General features: G+C 40.9%; 1 protein-coding gene and 1 long non-coding RNA gene across 8 annotated transcripts; one reads left to right on the forward strand and one right to left on the reverse strand.

Annotated features, from left to right (window-relative positions):
• Positions 1–1,373: 1,373 nt before the first annotated feature.
• Positions 1,374–19,834, reverse strand: MEIOC (meiosis specific with coiled-coil domain). Of its 7 annotated transcripts, none has more exons than XM_083582645.1 (8): positions 19,794–19,834; positions 18,145–18,273; positions 14,633–14,793; positions 11,604–11,708; positions 9,263–11,108; positions 7,289–7,423; positions 4,683–4,863; positions 1,374–3,017 (listed from the first exon to the last, which is right to left on the reverse strand). In XM_083582645.1, exons 2-8 carry the CDS (start codon positions 18,184–18,186, stop codon positions 2,788–2,790), a joined length of 2,700 nt encoding a protein of 899 aa, XP_083438771.1. In that variant the 5' UTR covers positions 18,187–18,273; positions 19,794–19,834; the 3' UTR covers positions 1,374–2,787. The 7 variants fall into 7 exon arrangements, with proteins under 7 accessions (XP_083438771.1, XP_083438770.1, XP_083438772.1 ...); XM_083582644.1 differs by lacking the exon at positions 19,794–19,834 and adding an exon at positions 19,053–19,467; XM_083582646.1 differs by lacking the exon at positions 19,794–19,834 and adding an exon at positions 19,256–19,433.
• LOC310748251 lies at positions 11,705–15,460 on the forward strand. The gene is made up of 2 exons (XR_014541249.1): positions 11,705–13,450; positions 13,586–15,460. It is a non-coding gene; the product is annotated as an uncharacterized lncRNA (long non-coding RNA).
• Positions 19,835–19,949: the final 115 nt, after the last annotated feature.

Raw genomic sequence — 19,949 nt, forward strand, 5'->3', positions numbered from 1 at the left:
AAGGAATGTTTTCACCTGGCACCTAAAGATATGTAATGAAGGCACCAGGTGAGCCTTCATGGGGAGAGCATTCTACAAATGGAACCACCACAGAAAAGGCCCTCTCTCTTGTTGCCGTCCTCTAGACCTCCCATGCAGGAGGCACACAAAGAAGGGCCTCACATGGTGATCAGTGTCTGGGGCAGTTCATACAAGGAGAGGCTGTCCTAGAGGTATGAGGCACCAAGGACATTATGTCTTGTTCATGAGGCACCTATTGAGCCCTCTGAAAACATGACCATCATGGACCTCCCTCCATCTTTGGTATGTGTTTGCGCTATCAAGGATGATTTCATTTATAGAAAGCTGTTTATTGCCAAGGGAAGGAAACTGCTTTCGGTAGATGGATTAAGTTTGGTGAACAAGGATTTGGAAGGAAAAATTGAAGACTCATCTCAGGTGGATTCTAGGGTGTTCCACATTATTGTATCAATAACTAAAGGTGGGCCATATATACAGTAGTAAAAGGTAAAGGGACCCCTGACCATTAGGTCCAGTCATGACCGGCTCTGGGGTTGCGGTGCTCATCTCGCTTTATTGGCCGAGGGAGCCGGCGTACAGCATGTGGCCAGCATGACTAAGCCGCTTCTGGCGAACCAGAGCAGCGCACGGAAACGCCGTTTCCCTTCCCGCCGGAGCGGTACCTATTTATCTACTTGCACTTTGACGTGCTTTCGAACTGCTAGGTTGGCAGGAGCAGGGACCGAGCAATGGGCGCTCACCCTGTCGCGGGGATTCAAACTGCCGACCTTCTGATCGGCAAGTCCTAGGCTCTGTGGTTTAACCCACAGCGCTACCCATGTCCCATATACAGTAGAGAAGGCACTTAATATCTGAATGACAACTAACAGATGGCATTCACATGTCTTTGTAGGTGTAGCCCATCTCATGGGTGATACTTACAGAGGGAATTCTGCCTTACGGATTTGAAGTTCTTTCTAATATGACTTTCAGACTTCTGGAAGCTTATAAATTTTACTTCAAAAAATGAAGTGGAAAGTATTGCCTTGTGTTCTAGTATGCAGCTGTCTATAATTAAGGTACAGATCGACAATTGTAGCAGTCTTCAAGAATGCCTGTTTAACCTCAGCACCTACACTTTACAAGAAATGGCTTGCATGGTTTCTAAAAGTTGCTCAGATTGGACTTTTGTCAAATTGTTTAAAAGGGAAGGCGTTCTATAATTGTGGTGACTCACGGTCAGTCTTGGAAATAGTGATAAAACAGAGAGGGGCATGATCTGCTATGGAGGCCTCAGGTTTGATATAAAACTCTTGATAGCAAGAGCCTGAATTACTTCCAAAGATAGGAATACAAATGTAGAAATTGTAGCATTTTTTTCAACAAAAAGCCAGTTTATTAGGCGAGAGTAAAGATAGTACAATATTTGTTTTCATAACATGTAACGTATCAATGTCAAAACTCAACCCATCTTTGTGGCTACTATGGTATGGTGGTATGAGTCTGCTGCCTTATGAAGTTTATGTGGGCAGCATGGAAAGTCGTATCAATGATCAAAATGGTCCCCTACAGTTTCTCCTGCAATCTCAATCAGTCCCTTACATCATCTAAAGGCAATTTGTAGTTTGATTACACTTTTTAGCATACCGGGATTTCTAAAAGTTGGAAGAACACAGATGTTTAAAATATCTGTGTACCTAACCAAGGGTAGAGAAGTAAATTTTATCCAGACATTATGTATTTATCTTCATGCTAGATTGTTAAAACCCAAGATCTCCTGAGCCACATAATAACATGCTAATTGAATAAATTACTCACATACAATAAAAAGATCAGATATTAAGAAAAAAAAACCAAGCATTCAACAGTGCTAAAGTATGCAGAAGCAAACTAAGAAAACAAAATATACACCAAACAATCTCAAACCGAACTGGCTAAAGAGTTAACGTCAAAGAAAGTGCACTTCAAAACTTCTTGATACCCTCTTTAAAAATAGTAAACCAAGGGTGTTAAAATATTCATTATTTCAGCTGCAGTGCAACTGCTAAAGGCTCAATTATATAAATGTAATTTTGATCACATTTAAATACTTTTAACAGATAATATTGATATTATTTAAAATAGGTACAAATGATTTTTGCAAGTTTTTTTTAATGTTCCCTAACATGCATGGTTAGATAATGGCTTTATATAATATCACTAATTTAAGAAAATCTGGTCAATTTCTTTTAGATTCTTAAGATTTCAAATTCATAAATAAGTATTTTTTAAATATTTTCATTTAACATTCATACTGGGTATGTTTAGCTTTGTTTCCTTCCTGTTTCCAGGTACTCATTGTCTAAAGAGAACAATTCTTTTTCTATCACAATCAAAACTTATCTGTTACTAGACTGCACACAGTAACATGTGACAGTAATTCAAATTCATTATTTGAAAACAGAATTACTAACGAAATCTAAAAGAACTGTATCACACAGGCAGAATGATCATTGCATATGCCTGCACTGTAGAATGGATTTAAGTTCTACTTTGGCAGTTTAAAACTTTCTGATTTATTTAACATAACGTTAGATCTGCCCAGTCAATATATTGATTCTGATAACATCAAAGGCTTCTTGGCTTGCGTTAACAGCTACTCAGCAGGTAGCTGCTGGGTTTACGATAAGCAAACTTCAGTTCACATATCTCTTTACTTTTAATTTGGAAGGAAAGCTTTAAAAGTTCATTTACAATATTTAGTACAGTGCTGTAATACATCCATATCTATTATCTCTATTTTTTTCCTCAATGTTTTTTTGTTTCTCCCCTCTGGATCGCAGGGTTGCCACTATTCATCTGTTCATAGGTCTTATCTTCAGATAGGACTAGCTCATGTAAGGCTTTTTCCACCTCCGCTGTTCCAGTCGTCGAGGTTGTTTTTGGCAAGGTCATCTGAAGAGCACACCACAGCGTAGTGCGAGCTTTGCGTGTTGCTGTGCACATCTCTTTAATGGCCAGCGCAAGAGCAAAAACATCTGAGATAGGGGGGAAACAATATTTGATGTTGCTACTCTTTTGAAGTGTTCAAAATTGTGTACTTTAGCACAGAAAACTGCATTAATGTTTTGCTGCTCTCACTGGCTGTTGTACAAGAATAATTCCTGTCAGTTTGAACAGTGGTAGAAATGCAAGGTATGCAAATTATGAATGCCAAATACACATTCTCCCCCTAAAGAACACAATACACAAGGAACTTCTTCAAAGACTCAGTGAAGCAAAAAGGAACAGCTAAACTCACATTTGTGTTTTTGCATACCTCCCATTATTTCAATAAGATATTCAATAAGATATTTCAAGAGATATTCAAGGAGATAAAGATTTCTGAGCTAATCAGTCAAGCATAATGTGAATGAAGCAGCTTTCCCTACAAGTCATGTAAACAATAACTAATAGTTGTCTTATAAAGCATAAACATCTCTTAGGGATGATGAAAGGCTGGGAAATCCTACTATTGGCAGGGCCTAGAGATTAAATTCTCTATATATAAAAAAAGAGACTAAATTCTCCATGAAGTCCCTTGTAAGTAGTGAGTGCAGAAGACATCTGTGAGTACAAGTTCTCGCTCCTTAAAGCAGTTTGGGTCTCCTAATTCCCCTTAAGAAAGAGTGGTGGGGTGTTTTATTCTGCATTCCACTAACATAATTCAGAGTGTTCCCATTACCACTGTTTCAGATGGTGGGTAAAAACAGGGGTAAGGCAACCTAAGGCCCGTGGGCCGGATGTGGCCCAATTGCCTTCTCAATCCGGCCTGCGGATGGTCTGGGAATCAGCATGTTTTTACATGAGTAGAATGTGTGCTTTTATTTAAAATGCATCTCTGGGTTATTTGTGGGGCATAGGAATTCGTTCATTTCCCCCCTCAAAATATAGTCCGGCCCACCACATGGTATGAGGGACGGTGGACCGGCCCATGGCTGAAAAAGGTTGCTGACCCCTGGGTAAAAAAGAACAGCACAAAAGAAGAACCAACGTACATGATGGAATACCACTCCTTAACTCCAGAAGACATGCTGGATTCATTGCATCAAGTAATCTGGCATCTCAACTCTGAATCTTGTACAGTGGTATCTCGGGTTACATACGCTTCAGGTTACATACGCTTCAGGTTACAGACTCCGCTAACCCAGAAATAGTGCTTCAGGTTAAGAACTTTGCTTCAGGATGAGAACAGAAATCATGCTCTGGCGGCGCGGCAGCATCAGGAGGCCCCATTAGCTAAAGTGGTGCTTCAGGTTAAGAATAGTTTCAGGTTAAGTATGGACCTCTGGAACGAATTAAGTACTTAACCTGAGGTACCACTGTACCAATGTTTAGCACTGTAATGGAAACCCAAAAGTGCCAGGGGAGACTTACAGTATATGGCAGTAAGCTGATTTTGACACCATAGTCAAAAGAATTTGCTTGCACAGCAATTCTTGGATTGTAGTGCTCAAATCATTTACTCCAAAGGAGCCTTGGTGAAATCCTACTGAATCTAATGCTACTTTGGAAATTGTTATTTAGTACACAATGTGCTTACTCTTTGCTAGGTGTGTAAATTTCAAACAAATATTAAACATGCCTCTCTTATTTGGGGCAAAAGCCCTAAAACGGCTCAAGGCAGAGAAACTGGGAGAACAAACATTAAAAGAAAAGTGCACCTCTATCATCTTGACATCTGGGAGCTCCTTGTCTTTGCCGATGTGAAGCATTGACAATTTCATCCTTTCTACGGGACTGCACAATGTGAATTGCTTCCAGGTGCTTGTCAAGAGCAGTAGAGATGTTAGCATGAAGAGGAGAACTTCGCAGGCGTTCCATTTTTCCCAGCAGAGTCACAACCTGCAAATATTAAAGAACAGCAATTTAAATTCTTTCATAGTTCTCTTCCTTCCTATAAAGCAGTTCTTATAAGGTCTGTTGATGTCTGCCTATAAATCCACAGCTACAAACATCTCATTTAAATCAGAACCATGTAACTAGCTTTTGGTCTTGTGTTTCTCAAAGAGCAGATCCCCAAGTCATATAGCAAGATGGGGTTTTTAATCTAAGCGTTTCAAGGTCATCTAATGCAAATGAGAAGCTAAAGTTTTGAACCATGTTGATTTCAAAATAATCTTAACATAAACCTATATAGGGTTCCTAAGTAATGCTATCCTGGCACTGAAAAGGCTGATTCCTAATTCACTTTAACAACATACTGTAGTCTTAGACAATTCTAATGGGTATTTAGAACCAAAGCCATAATGTAATACTGAAGTTTAATTCAGCTGTACACCAATGGTTTAGTTAAAGGTTAGTTCCAGGAAATTATAATGCATTGCTTTACTGATTTTTTTTTAATTGTCAGTTTATCAAGGCACAATGCATAAATATAAAACCATGTTTCTTAAGCTACAAACTTTATCACCAGTGGTGGTAGATGGTCACTGGGACTTGTAGGGTGGGAATCATAGAAATGTAGAGTTGGAAGGTGTTACCAAAGGTCATCTAGTCCAACCGCCTGCAATGCAGCAGGAATTGCAACTAACCACCCCTGACAGATGGCCATACAACCTCTGCTTTAAATGGGGTGCAACACCAAATGGAGGTGGCATCAATTAATTCTGTTCCCCACAAAGGGAAAACAAGCTAAGGGGGAAGCAGACGGCCACAGCCACCCTCTGGAACTGGTTGTAAATGAGAAGGCAGGTGGGACTGGAGAAATCAAGACTGATGGGTGTGCTCTAATGTATCAGCCTTCACTGCTAATTACCCTCTTGAATCCAGCAAGGCACAACCAAGTTCTTCCCCAAAGTACAGCAAGCACTAAAATTCAAATAGCATAAATTCAAGGCACATCCTTGCCCTTTGTTGAACGTTTGAGTTGCCTGTATGTATATATCAATCAAAACTAAATTCACCAAGGAAGGAAAAAATCCCAGCTCCCAATGAATTCTGTTAAATTATTAGGGTTTTTTACATGAGAGAACCACATTTTCATGCCAGCAAAGTCATGCAGTTCTAAGGCAAAGAAATATATCTGGTTTAACTCAAGGAAGGAACATATGGATTTGATTGGGGGCAAGGGAAGGAGACTATAGGAGGTTTACCAGGTTGGCTGTAGGAACATACAGAAAACAGATTAAGAACTACACTGACAGCTTCAGAAAGGACAGTGCCAGGAGGTTTGGCCAGGAAAGCAAAGGAAAAGTTGTGATAACCCATTTTGGATCAGGACCTCAAAAGAAATGCATGGTGAAAAAATGACCAGATTTCCCTATGAAATGACTTTTCAGAAGATAAGCGCTGTGTTGCTAATCAAGTAATCCAAAGTAGGTCAGAAGACTATGAACCAAACTACATAATCATTTCCCCAACTTTTTGAACTTTTCTCCCTTTTTTCCAGCTCCCACTCCCTACAACCAAACACCTTTTCTACAGTTGAATGTGCAGGTATTCTTGCGTGCAGCCTGCTGTAAGATGTGAGTTCATGTGCACTGGGTACTAATCCAATCCTTGCTTTACAAGACTGAGACAGGACATCTCTGATGCCCTCTGATCTACTACATCACTTCTCCCAACTTGCCAGGAACTTCAGCCCCATTAAGGTTGTCATATTTCACTTAGAGAGGTAATTTGAGATGGAGACAGGTTTAAGTGCCTCCTCTTTGCCATTTCTCAAGCAGCTTTTGGAGCAAAGCAAAGAAGAAGCCATTGAGCTTCCATTTGCACACATGTAGTTTGGCCCTGTGTTTTCATTTCATTTGTGTGATTTGTTCCAATTTTCAGGCATGGATGAAATGGTCCGACTTTGGAGTGTGTTGCCTTTCTAACCTTTCTGCTTCCCAAAGGGCTCGAGGATCAGGGAAGGCACTGCTGGGGTTTCCTATGCTGTGAAGACCAGTCTAGTAGGGGTCTGAAGCCAAGAAGCAGACAAAATGTCTCCTTTTTTTAATCTGTTGCCTCTGCCAAGGTTTTGTAAATTGTAGACAGATAGAACTGGAATTAGGACTGGCTCTGCCTCACACAGAATGGAGTACACAAAGCTATTTTGCATTGTCCTCCCAACTGGAACAATTGGGAGGAACAACCCGTATGTGGATACCCTCCAACAACCATATATGTTTTGTGTTTGGAACATCTGGCATCACAATTCCGATGTTCAGGAGAGACAGAATTAGAGGCATACTTATGCCAGTTTGGGGAGCAGAAGAGGCTGATAAGGTCTTGGGCGTGAAGGGTCCAAACTAGTCAAAATTTGGTATTTTGACATCAAATAACTCACTCTGGCTTGTTCTCGTAACTGATCCACAATTAAGCGATCAACTCTGGATGGATTTGATGTCAGTCTTGGAATTGGAGTGTTGTTAGTACTAGACACTTTCTTCCCAGGGTAATTCTTGGCAAGAGCTGATTCAGTCTGGAAAAGATACAATTAATCTGTCATGTTAAAGACGGTAAATTATGGGGAGTATATTATAGGAAACTTGATTTATTCTTCTTTTGGGATACAAATGATGAGGGTATCTACTTGAAACACAGCCATTAGTGGCATCTCAGTTGTGAAGCCAAACCCAAACTCCTGAAAATAAAAAATATTGTAGTAACAAAACTCAGCATCCTATTTCTAATTTGACAAAGGTTGTTGAGCTGGACTAGAATAATTCAAGATCTCAAGAAGCAAAACACACCTGCAGCTGAGGTAGCAAACTGAAAACAAAACATAAATATTGTTACCCAAAGTATTGCAAAATAACTAACTAAATGTTGCCATGCTCCCTGCAGAGAATAAGAATTATGCAGCATTATGTAGAAAGGGTACAATTTAGATCTACATTGGTCAGTGTGAAGGTTTTCCTACTAATTTTAACAGACCATAAATTACATTCAGAGCCTTCAAAAAGTAAAACGGGCATATTTTAATGTTCATTATTTTAACTTCCAAACACCAATTATATTGGAACAGTGTTAGAACTAAAAACGTATCACAACAATTTAGAATATTCATTATGTATATACCATATTGGCCTGAGTATAAGCCTCTTTTTTTACAAATTCCGACTGTGAAAAGTTAACGTGCGGCTTAAATTTGCGACCTTACAAAAACTGGCTTTTACGATATCACTGCTGAAACAGATATACGGTAAAACAGAACGGGTGTGATGTGAGTGCCTGCAGAATTTTAAGGGAGCAGTTTATATTCTGGTGAGGCTTATATCCGGGCCAATACAGTAGGTCTTTTAACTGGCAATCAAAGCTGCATCATACAGCTAAGTAAAGGATTTAGCTCCAGCAAGCACAAGTGACATTCTAAAATGCTACTATGTTGCAAAAAATGCAGGAATATGTGCTCAAAGGAGGCTGCTAGAATAGAATTGTGGAATGTTAGGAAAACTGTCAGAAGTATTTTTTTTTTAATTGGGCTTTAGAGGCTAGAAACTAAATTGCCTCTTGCCTGCAAATTCCATTCAAGTGGTCCACAAAAAGGTTTTGCAGCAATCAAACCTATCAGTTCTTGGACCTGCACTACATTTATGTTTTCTGACAAGCTTGAGGCTGTTTTAACCAGGATCAGATTACCGAACAGTTAAACAAGACCCTGACCTCTCTAAAGTAAAGGTAAAGGTACCCCTGCCCGTATGGGCCAGTCGTGTCCGACTCTAGGGTTGTGCACCCATCTCACTTAAGAGGCCGGGGGCCAGCACTGTCCGGAGACACTTCCGGGTCACGTGGCCAGCGTGACGAAGCTGCTCTGGCGAACCAGCACCAGCGCAGCACACGGAAACGCCGTTTACCTTCCCGCTATAAAGCGGTACCTATTTATCTACTTGCACTTAGGGGTGCTTTCAAACTGCTAGGTGGGCAGGAGCTGGGAACGAAAGATGGGAGTTCACCCCGCCATGGGGATTCAAACCGCCGACCATGCGATCGGCAAGTCCTAGGCACTGAGGTTTTACCCACAGCGCCACCCGCATCCCTTCTCTAAAGTAGTACTGGTTTAAACAACTGTGCCAGCAATTTCCAATTGATCAGGACTGAAGACTGAGCAGCCCAAACCTGTTCCATGTCCCTGGTCCTAGGCATTGATAAGAAAGCTGTTCCTATAAGCTTAGCCTAATCCTTCTGTTTCTTAGATACAGTAGTGAACAGAATATTTGAAACTACTCAATATACTTATTAAGTAATTTCAAAGATTCTGTTCACTGCTGTATCTACTCCCCGTTTTGTACTCCCTTCTGATATGCATGTTTCTTCTTACCTTTTTCCGTTCTTTCTCCAAAGCTCTCCATTGTTCATAACATTCTTCCAACCTAATATGAAGTTCACTGGCTGAACCACTCCTAGTTTTCATTGGTCTTTGAAATCCAAATGTTGGCATGAAGCCTGTGAAAGAATTGTCTCCGTACATCATATCATTAAAATAAGGGTACAAGTGGCTTAAATCATCATAGGAGAACAAATCATAAGAATCCATCAGGGGAATGACAGAATGCCCAAAAGGATGGGTAGATTTCAAAGGAAATCTGTTTGAATTAAGCTGTGGAACACTTGGACTGTGCCTCAAGTCACCCATCATGAAATTGTTTGAAAAGCAAGAAGCCTGAGTGCGGTTCACACGGTTACTGACAATATTGTCTCCACTTCCTTGCCTGTGACTACTGAAGTGACCTTGAGACTCCAGTAAATCTTGGTAAGTATTCTGTGACAGTCCATCTAGATGTTTTTGTCCGTCCTCAGCATCATAATGTCCATTCTGTGATTTAACTTGAAAATTGTGCTTGTTCACATTTTCAATGATCCCATATTGCTGCGTATAGTTATCACAAAAACCATTTGGTTTGATTTTTTTGTCAATCATGGACTCAAAAAGACTTTCTTCTGTTACCTTACCCAGTCCTTCGGTATGACTGGCAGACTGAACTCTGTCTCCAGCGTTGCTATCATTGAAATCAAAACCAGAAAATACTGTGGGGTTTTCTTGGCAATATTTCTGGAGCAACAAATTATTGCTTAAAGTTGCATTGCTTGATGGCAACTGAGAAAAATCATAAGAATGATTGGAACCTTTTGAACCAGCAGTTAAATGATTATTCAACTTTATCAAGGTGCTTTGATTCCGAATAGGGATGGAGGAACTGTTTTTAGTCTGTATGTTGATCCATGTTGGCCTTAGATTTGTGCCTGATGAAGAAGTTACTGGGTTTGTTGATAAGATATTCAGTGATTTGAAATATTCTGAATTTTCTGTAGCATTTGCAAAATCACCACTCCCCGAAACAGCTGTGTGAGATTTGAGGGCAAAATCTGATTTTAAACCAAAGTCAGGGGTAAATGAATTTTCATTCACAAACTGCTTTTCTGACATGAGTCCGGTAGTCTTTTGAAATGTAAAATTCTGCTGTTCTGAAGAGACATCTTCCATTTTCTTCTGGACAGCTGGTTTATTTTGAAAAAGTTTACTATAATTATCAGTATCTAAAGCTGGTAACTCAGGTGTTCCACTTGGTAATTTTTTACTCTCTTGAACACTATAATTTGCATTTTTATTATGCTTTGTTTTATTTGGATGAGAATAATCCAGGTATCTACAATAATCTGCACTTTCACCATATCTACTGAATTGTGAAAGAAGCATCTCAGCTCTCTTTTGGTGCACCTGTGCATCATGTCCTTTAGGACCTACCTTATCCCTTCCATAAGCATAAGTATCTGCTCCTGATTCTTTTATTGCTTCTAAAAGACTGGTTTGTGGGGCAAAACATGTTTTCACATATGAATAGTCTTGAAACTGTGGTGTCTTTGCATTCTCATTGTTCTGAATATTATAACAGCTGACATGATCATTCCTGGAAGGGTACAGCCATTGCTCATCAATGTCGATGTTAGTGAGCCCATGGTAAAGGTCATCCACTTTCTGTTGCAATGCTACAGGACCAGCATGCATATACTGTTTGTCAGACACGGGCAAAGTTTCTCCACCATAAAAAGTCTGTTGAGGGATGGCTCCATCTATTGGCCTCTTTGTTTCCGACAGCAGGTCAGGGTGGTCTGTAAATCGGGTTGTGCTCACAGGCCATACTGATTTTAAGTTGGAGGCGCACGCCCTACAAGAATGAAACATAAACAGTTGCACAATTCCTTACATAGATTTTAACCTATTATACTAATCTTTATTTTTACTTTTGGTATGTCCCATGGCCAGTGTGTTGTCAGAGCTATTGGTATAATTTCAAATGAAGACTGTGAAAGCCAGAGACATGTATCAAGCTAGAGCACACTAATTTTTTTTTTTGGGGGGGGGGGAGGTGTTCAAAACTGATACTTGAGGTCTGCATGTAGTTGGCATACCACTTATTTAATGCACATCTTTATATATGATGTGTAATAAGCTGTTTAAAGTACTTGCCAGAACTACAAATACACTAGTAAAAAATGTAAGATTCAGGTTAATATGCATTACTGCCTTCTTGATAATGGCAGCAGAAATTACAAGCTCCCACTGATGGCAGATGCAGAATATTCTCAGTGGAACAAGAGCAGTTGGAAAAAGTGAGTAGATGTGTAGGAAATTACTATCCTATGTTGAATATATTACCAACCCGTCAGCAAAATATGGCTGAGATTTATCTTGTTCTTCCAAGATGTTAGACACAAGTCCATATAAGTCTGTTTCACTGCCATAGTCATTTCTTTCTGTTTGAATCCTAAGTGGGGTGAGAAAAGTAGATTAAGTATTTGCTAAGAATGTCTGCCTATATTCATATTTACATTTCTATTATTTCTAGCTATAACATTTGCCACGAAAAAAAATCAACAATATCCTGGAACTGCAGCTTTTAGAGCTGCCTGTGTTCCACAAAGATCTCACATATTAACAGATTTTTTGAGAGCTAGCATGGAGTGTAAAGGCTGAATGTAGACCACTGAGACATTTCACCATCTATAAAAGGGGGAAGAGAATTAAAAATCCCTTTAACCTCTTCACTGTGCTGCTTCCCAAGCTGTCAAAGACCCACTTCACAACCATCATGTTGACTTGAAGCCCAGCAAGTTCTTTTTTTGTTCAGATTATAGTACATTGTACACCAAGACATATTATGAGACCCTGCGGTTCAGAATTCCCACAGACTATTATGAATGACAGCATGTTAAACCTGTCGATGAGTGGAATATACAAATGATTCAATAGTTTAACTTGTCCGCCTCACATGCAGACTGCGCATATTTGACTGCATGCAGACTTAAACCACATACAATGTGTTCAGCCCTGCTGCAGGCAAACCCCAAGGATAGGTGTGGGAAACTTTTTCTGGTTGGTGGGTCAGATCCTTATCTCCCTACCCCTGCTGGGCCAAATCTGACAGGTGAGCAGGTCCACCCACCTGTCACTCACCCATCATCGTGATATCAGGTGACACTGAGCTTTGACTTCAAAGCACAGTACAGGACTGTTTGAAAGTCTGTAAATAGCTCCATGCTGCTACATGAACCTCTCAAAACAGGAGGTTCAAACAGCAGAGGGGGGCTGCTTGCAAAGGAGCTTTCAAACAGTCCCACACTGCTCCTTGAACCTCTGGTTGTCAGAAGTCGAAGAAGCAGTATAGGGATGGAGAAATGGTTTCCATTGAAACTGCTGATAAACTGGAGGTCCCACCCACCTGTGTTTTTCAGCGGTTTAGAACTGCTTAACCCTCTTGGAGCAAGGCTGCCTCTGCCACCCATCAGCTAATGGGCAGTAAAAGCATGTCTTGCTGTAGCAAAGGAACAATTGGCAATTCATTTTAAGCTCCCAATTGTTCCTTTGAAGCCCTGCCCTTACCTGCCTCACACCTGATGTCATATATGGAGCAGGTAGGCATGGCTTGCTTAAAAAAAGCATGGTGAGCTAAAATTCAAAGCCTGGTGAACCAGCTTCTCCACTCCAAGTTGAGGCAGCCCAGCTAAACAAGCTCTTGTAAGATTTTAGACAGCAGGAAGAAAAATGATGCTACTATGTTGTAAGTAAATCAACTGATAAACAGTGATGTGGTTTAACACAAGATTTTGAACTCAGGTAATTTGTATCAATTTTCTTATGCCCTAGACTGATCTTACTCGCCATGTTTATTTTACTTTAATAAACAAAGCTAAAAATGTGAAATTACCAACTTTGCCTAATATTGTATTTGCACAATGCTGTATTTGCATTTGGCTCCCATTCCTTGTTGCTAATAAATATATGAAATAGAAAATTTCCATGGAAGAATGAAACACTGGGAAAGTTTCCAAATAAAGGATCCATAGATTCAGTGGGCTATACCAGGATCTTCAAGATCATCTAAATTATACCACTATCCTCTGACATATGCCGTACACTAACCCACTTCTAGTGGTGCTGGCAAATTTCTCCCAAGCCAAGCTTAGAAGATTATTTCAGGGCATTGGAAAACCCACCTCAAAAGGAAAGGTGTAACTTGTAAAACCCTGTAATTCAACCATAGTGCCCTCTTTTGCCCAAGTTTCTTGAAGAAAGATGATATCATGTGTTTGCAGATAGGAACAGAAATCACTCTTGGTTCTTGTTCGGCCACCAAAAGGAAAGGTATGTTTTATAGCAAATGTCAAGAAACTTCAGCCATCTAACTCTAATCATTCATTGCCATTGGCCATGCTTGCTAGAAGTTGTAGCTCAGCAATATCTAGAGGGCCAAAGGTTCCTCACGCCTATTTTACATACTCCAAACTTCCTCTCCCACTCAAATAAAAATCTGCCACTCCTCTCCACACCCTAAAGCCATCCCTGCTATGCACTCTGAACATTACCCTTCCTTCCCACATTCTTCCTTCCCCCATCAGTGGAAAAACAACAGAAGCACAAATAAATTTTCTCTTCCCTCGCTCGCTCCCTACCCTCTTCTATTGCCCTCACTAATGTGGTGCAGTAGATTATACCAAGTGTGATGGGGTGCAGTGAACTATGGAAGATGCAGTTCTTACAGTTCATGCAACTGCAGGAGCTCTTGAAATAACTACAGCCACAAATCCATTTTCTATTAGACTGAGGGGGTGAGAAAAGGAAAGAAGTATTTCTTTACAACTCCCCCATAGCCTCTGCTGCTCCCGCCAATGACATGGGCAGAGGGAGTGTAGTTGGGGTATAGAAGAGGGTATAATAACACCTTTCTGAGTTCTAAGTTTGGCTCAGGATTTCCACACCCACCCAGACCCAATCAGGAAAGCTTCAGAGGGGTTGTTCATTCTCATATGCTATAAATAGGTGGTAAGAACAGAATGAAGTGGCTGATGCCTGACGGACACCTTTACAATATATGGAACAAATTAAAGCAATATAAATTAAAGAAAGTGAGCATAAATGCATTCTACATCAAAAACCAAAAAAAACTTCTGAGTTGCTAGCTTGACCTGAAAAGAACTCAATTCTGACACCAAATATAGAGTCAAGATGGATTCTGAACATGAAAAATAAAAACCCACCATTCACAAATTCTCTCCAAAAAACACATCATGTTTTTTGGACATGTATTGTCAATTTGTACCTGTAGAAATTAGCAATTAGTGCAATGAAAATAAGCCAACTATTTACCATACAATTTTCTCTTCCTAGTCATATAACAGTTAAATTATGTACCTGTTCTTTACACTAATCTGAGAACTAGGGGGTTGTTTAATATCATCTGCATATGTAGACCATGGGACATAGAAAAGAGAAGAATCAGCGTGGTTTGAACATTCAGAAGCTGTAGAAATTGAAGTACTGTAAGTCTGCCGTAAGTCTACATTCTCTTCACTCTGTATTTTAAATTCAAGAAGAGAAAATTAATATTAAAAATATTATTTATTTTACTGCATTAATTTCATAATTAATTTCCTAAATTGAGAATAAATTGGTTGGAAAGGACCAAAGCCCATCAAGTTCAGCTAATTGATTCCAGACAGTACTAGTCATCTCCACGACTACTGCAAAGGAGCCACGTCACAACACACTAAAGAGAGATTACTCAGCCACTTTGACCGGGGGGGGGGGGGACTTTTACTGATCTGAAATAGGCTACAGCAAAGGTATATAATAGCAACCACAAATATAGCTACATTTTGCTTTAAAACCCTTGAGAGTATTTTCCCCCACAGTTCCAGAGATAATGTTCTCAAATTTAACATACTTCGGTTTTCTAGTTACTAAGAAAATCAGTAAACAACACTAAATATAATTTGTTTCCAAATTAATCTCTGAGGTAGGTGTAAGTTATTACTTCTGCCAGTTAAAGGGAATTTGTTGTTGAAACTTAACACAATTCAGCAGGATTTTGCATAGTGGAAGATAATTTATACTTGTTGGGCTAAATTTTATTATACAACACTTTGTACTGTGGGGAATTCTATTTGGATTTCCTTTATTGCTAAGGCATCCAGTGTGCGATCAGTTTTACTTGTGTAAATGAATAAAGTATGTCAAAGTGATGTGTTCATCATATGACCCCAATGAAGTAATCCTAATCCACAGTTTTGTATACTGGATGCACGAAAGTGTGATGTCCAGGGAAAACATCCAGCAATAGAGTAATGTGTGTAATGCTGCATGCCTAAGCCCATGTGGTATACAACACATTCTGTCTCCATGGGAAATATAAGCTTATAAGTGCACTGTGATACCTGATCAAAGTAATTGAAAATGAAAACTGAGTTATGCCTTATGCATTGAATTTTAATTGGTGAAATGATTGCTTGTTCAGTTTCCATGGCTGAAATATGGTTTCCAACATATATTATCATTTATACAGTACTTTTAATGAACAAAATATTTTACAGTTCTCTTTAATGTTTTGAAAAATGAATTTGAAATATTTTCTAGTTCTATATTCTAGCATCAAGTCTAACAACCTATACCAACTGCTAAGGAGCTAAAGAGACAAGACTTGTATAAGACCTAAAGCAGGTTTTACTTCAGGCTTTTAAATCATTTTTTTCCTATCAGAACTAAGTTTACATTACTTTTCCATTAAAAATCCCTCGTTTCCCTCACACAAGCTTTATTTGTTAAACAGGTGAGAATCAGATATACTTGCCAAACTACTATACTTGGAGTAGATCTTTCAGAAGATAGTAATCTACCTTCTGCCCACCTGAGCTAGACAATTCATGGCTGAGAATATGAAAATGTTTGAAGCAGCTATGGTTGCACAAATTCATTATGGACAATCTAATAAGTAGTACCTTTTAATATGCAAGCGTTAAACTGAATTTGCTAAACCTTTCTTTTAAATCCCATTAAAAGCTAGGATGCCTGTAAATTATCTATCAAAACTGGATGGTTAGCTGAGAAGCAAATGGAAGATAGTTAGCTACTCAGAAAATTTATTTTTAAAGGATATATTATTTTATTTGCAGATGCAGTCAGAAGGGAGTTAAGATATTGTGTACTACTCACTCACTGAAAGATGGGGCTATTTATTAATTAAATTTATTCCCCATCTATTCTTCCTGAAGAGTACTGAAGGCAGCTAACAACATAAAATCCATTGAGACAATTTTCAATAATTAAGGATTAGTTATAGAAACCACAGTGCCTATATATACCTATCCCCTTCCAATGATCTTAAGAAATAAAAATGTATTCAAATTCTTCCTGAACATAGCCTTGCAAAAAGTATGCCTGGTCTTCCTCAGAAGGGTTTCAGAGATGGGGTACTGCCAGAGAAAGCCCTTTTGTGTTTGTACACTGGTAGCCATACATGGTATGAAGTATGAACCTTCCTCTCTATATCACAATTTGTATTTGTCTAGCACTCCATACAATAGGTAGCCTACTAGGACAGTTGATATAGTTGTAGCTCTACAAGAAAGTAACAGGTACCCTACTAGCTCAAATTAGCTCAAACTAAATGACCATCTAGTTAACAGAGCAAGAAAGAAACAGCCCTGCCACACTGTTGTCCCAGAAACAGGTATTCAGTCAAACACTGCCTCTGAACCTGGATCATCAAACTACAGGGGTGCATCAGCACATCAGTTCATCAAACTAGAGGACATGGCACCACACTAATACAGCAATTGGGGGTGTGAAGATAATTTTTAAAAAAGTAAGTCCACTATTCACTGAAAACACTGGATACTTCTACTAGACACCCAAGCAGTGTTTGGGGGAAAAGGAACTCTTTACTTTTCAGACCAGCTTGAAAGCCCATACACACCACTCTGGAACTCCTTGGAGAATTTGCACGTTAATCGAGTTAACTGCCATTCAAAAATGGGCATATGCTTTTTCACCCAAGTTTTCAAATATGTTTAACTTAAAGTTCAGCTATAATGAGTTATCATGTACTTAGAAGTGAGTGTTGAAATGTAACACATTAGAAGGGGAAATATTTCATGTAGTCCCATTCCTTCCAAGTTCTTCTGGATATGACAAGAGACTGAATATAGACGGCTGCCCTCCTGGATATCATCATACGACACAGATGATAAGGAAATGAGCATTATGAGTACAGCAGGGATTCCCAAACTGTGGACTGCAAGCTGCATTCAGGTGGTCTGCAGTGTGTCTGATTTTGTGGCTGAAGGTGGAAGATGACATAGCTACTCCATACTGATTTTTAATTGTATTTTTATTTCTTCTTTTATTTCTTATATTGTATTTTACTGGACTACAATTTGAATTTGACGGACTTTAAATTATAATACAATGAATCAAATACAATATATAAGAACTAAAAGAAGCAATAAATGTAAAAATTAAAAATTCTACAAAATCAAGTACAATGTACTGCAATTTCTACAACAGGCATAAAAATAATTGTAGCCTGCCAAGAATCTCAGGAATTTTCAAGTTACCCTGGAGGGTGGGAGTTTGGGGTGGGAGTTTGGAAACCACGGAACTAGAGTAACATATAAAGAACGGGTCCGTCCCCCCCGCCCCAACATGATACTTACTTTATAGTACCCTGTTATTACTCAAGTACAGAAATCACATGAGAAGCAGCTCTAATGCATTTCAAATACAGTGTTTATTATCAGGCCAGTAAAATCAAATCGAACCATGCTAATAGTGTAATGCTAGTAATGCTACATAATGCTTTATTATGAAAACTCTCTAATGTATTTCTAAAAGAAAATTATCTCAAGTTGATAAAAAACTGACTGAACCTGCAATTTGTAGCAATCATAGAAGGAGCTGCAACCTGTCATGATAACGTTATTGAACACATCCGTCAGTCTTCCACTGGACTCTGCACTATTCAAATAGCGGCTGGTGCCTCTGAATGCTACTTTGGGCTGAGACAAAAAAGTGGAAAGACAAATTAACCTACATCTAAATTGTTTGTTTTACAGATACCAACATCCCCCCCCCACTTTCGGACTGCCTACACACTGCATTATTATGCTGAGTTTGAGAGAACCAGTCTATTACATACATACCCCTCCCCATTTCTCCAAAGTATCAACGAGGCCTGATCTGCAATCATATATATGAGAAAGCCAAGGGGAAAAACTGCACAGGTGCCTTTGACTCTCTCAAATTCTGCTTTTCGGGAACTAAGCCGACTGAGAGCCAAACAGGTGTCGCTGTTCTGAAGGCAATCATTTCTCTGCCGAGGAACAACTGAGAAATGGCAGGCAGATGAGGGGGGAAAGTGTGATGTGAAAACAAAAAAACACACACGACTTGGCCAACAGTTGGTTCCACACAACCGGGTGTCCCGGTTCTGGTATCCCAGGGACACGCTGAACTTGTCGAGTCGTCCGCTTCCCCAAATTCCTCTGCACTCCCGCCTTGCTTCCTCAGGCTCCTCAACCCGCGACACCCGTTTCTCCTCGTCTCTATCCTTCCGACGACCCCTTTCCACCCCCCCTCCATCTTCCTATTCAAACCTAACTCGGAAGAGCTGCTTTCCCACTCTCTGGGGAGGGGGAGCCCACCAGACGCAGCCCCCCCACCGTTTCAAGACCCCTTACTCTTTCGACAGCGCCCCCCGCGCCTCAACTCCTCGCCCCCTCAGCGGCTCCCTTGGGCCCTTCTCTCCCCCCTCAGCGCCCAGCGCCCCTCAACCTACCCGCCCTAGAGAGAGCAACCCCCGCCGCTTGCTCTCCCTCCGCTCGGCCACCCCCTCACCTCCATCCCCTTCCCTACACAGGTTTAAGGGCGCCTCTCACTCCACACACACCCGCCCCCTCTTCAAGGGAAACCAGGGGCCAGAGAGGGGCGTCGCGCTGCCCCCGCCATGACCGCGCAGGGGGGCGTGGTAGCTCCCTTCACCCTGCAGCCCAGACTGGCTCTGACGGCGCTGCGAGAACAGCCAAGGCAGCCGTTACCAAGCCTGACAGGGAGGGGGGAGGGGAGGGGACGGCCGGGTGGCAGAGAAGGGGCCCGCCGAGGTTCTCCCTCCACCGCGCGATTGGCCAGCACCCGCAGCCGGGCTGCCAATAAGGCGCCGACTTTCCCCCCTCCGCTCCCTTTTCTCCTCCCCCGTAGGCCCGCCTCCTCCTCCCTCGAGGGTATGGAGCTCAGGGCCACCAATAGAGGGTAACCACGAGGGTATGGAGCTCAGGGCCACCAATAGAGGGCGAGCCCGAGGCAAAAGTGTGATTCCAGCACGCCTCCCCTCCCCCTGCTCGCGTTAACTGGCGGTTGCCGATGTCCGTCTCCAGAGAGGTGGGCCAATCCCATGTTCATATAGGGTACAGCACCTCCTCCTCCTCCAAACCCCCAGATCGGCGCCGGCTTCTTTGCGCATTGGGCAGCCCGCGCGTCCAATCGCAACCTCTCCGTTGTTTTTTTGCCCCTTTCCGCCTACCCCGTTCAGCGGACCGAGGGACACCTGGCGCGCGATTGGACGCGTCGCCGCCTGCCCAATGAGAAGCCGGGAAAGTGGTTTGTTCACCCGGTGATAAGCAAAAAAGGCGGTTGGAGTAGAAGCTTCAAGCCTTTTCCCGCTCGAAAAAAAGAAAGG

The sequence above is a fragment of the Podarcis filfolensis genome (assembly GCF_964270895.1).
Source record: "Podarcis filfolensis genome assembly, chromosome: 13".
In the NCBI taxonomy this organism is placed as follows: Eukaryota; Metazoa; Chordata; class Lepidosauria; order Squamata; family Lacertidae; genus Podarcis; species Podarcis filfolensis.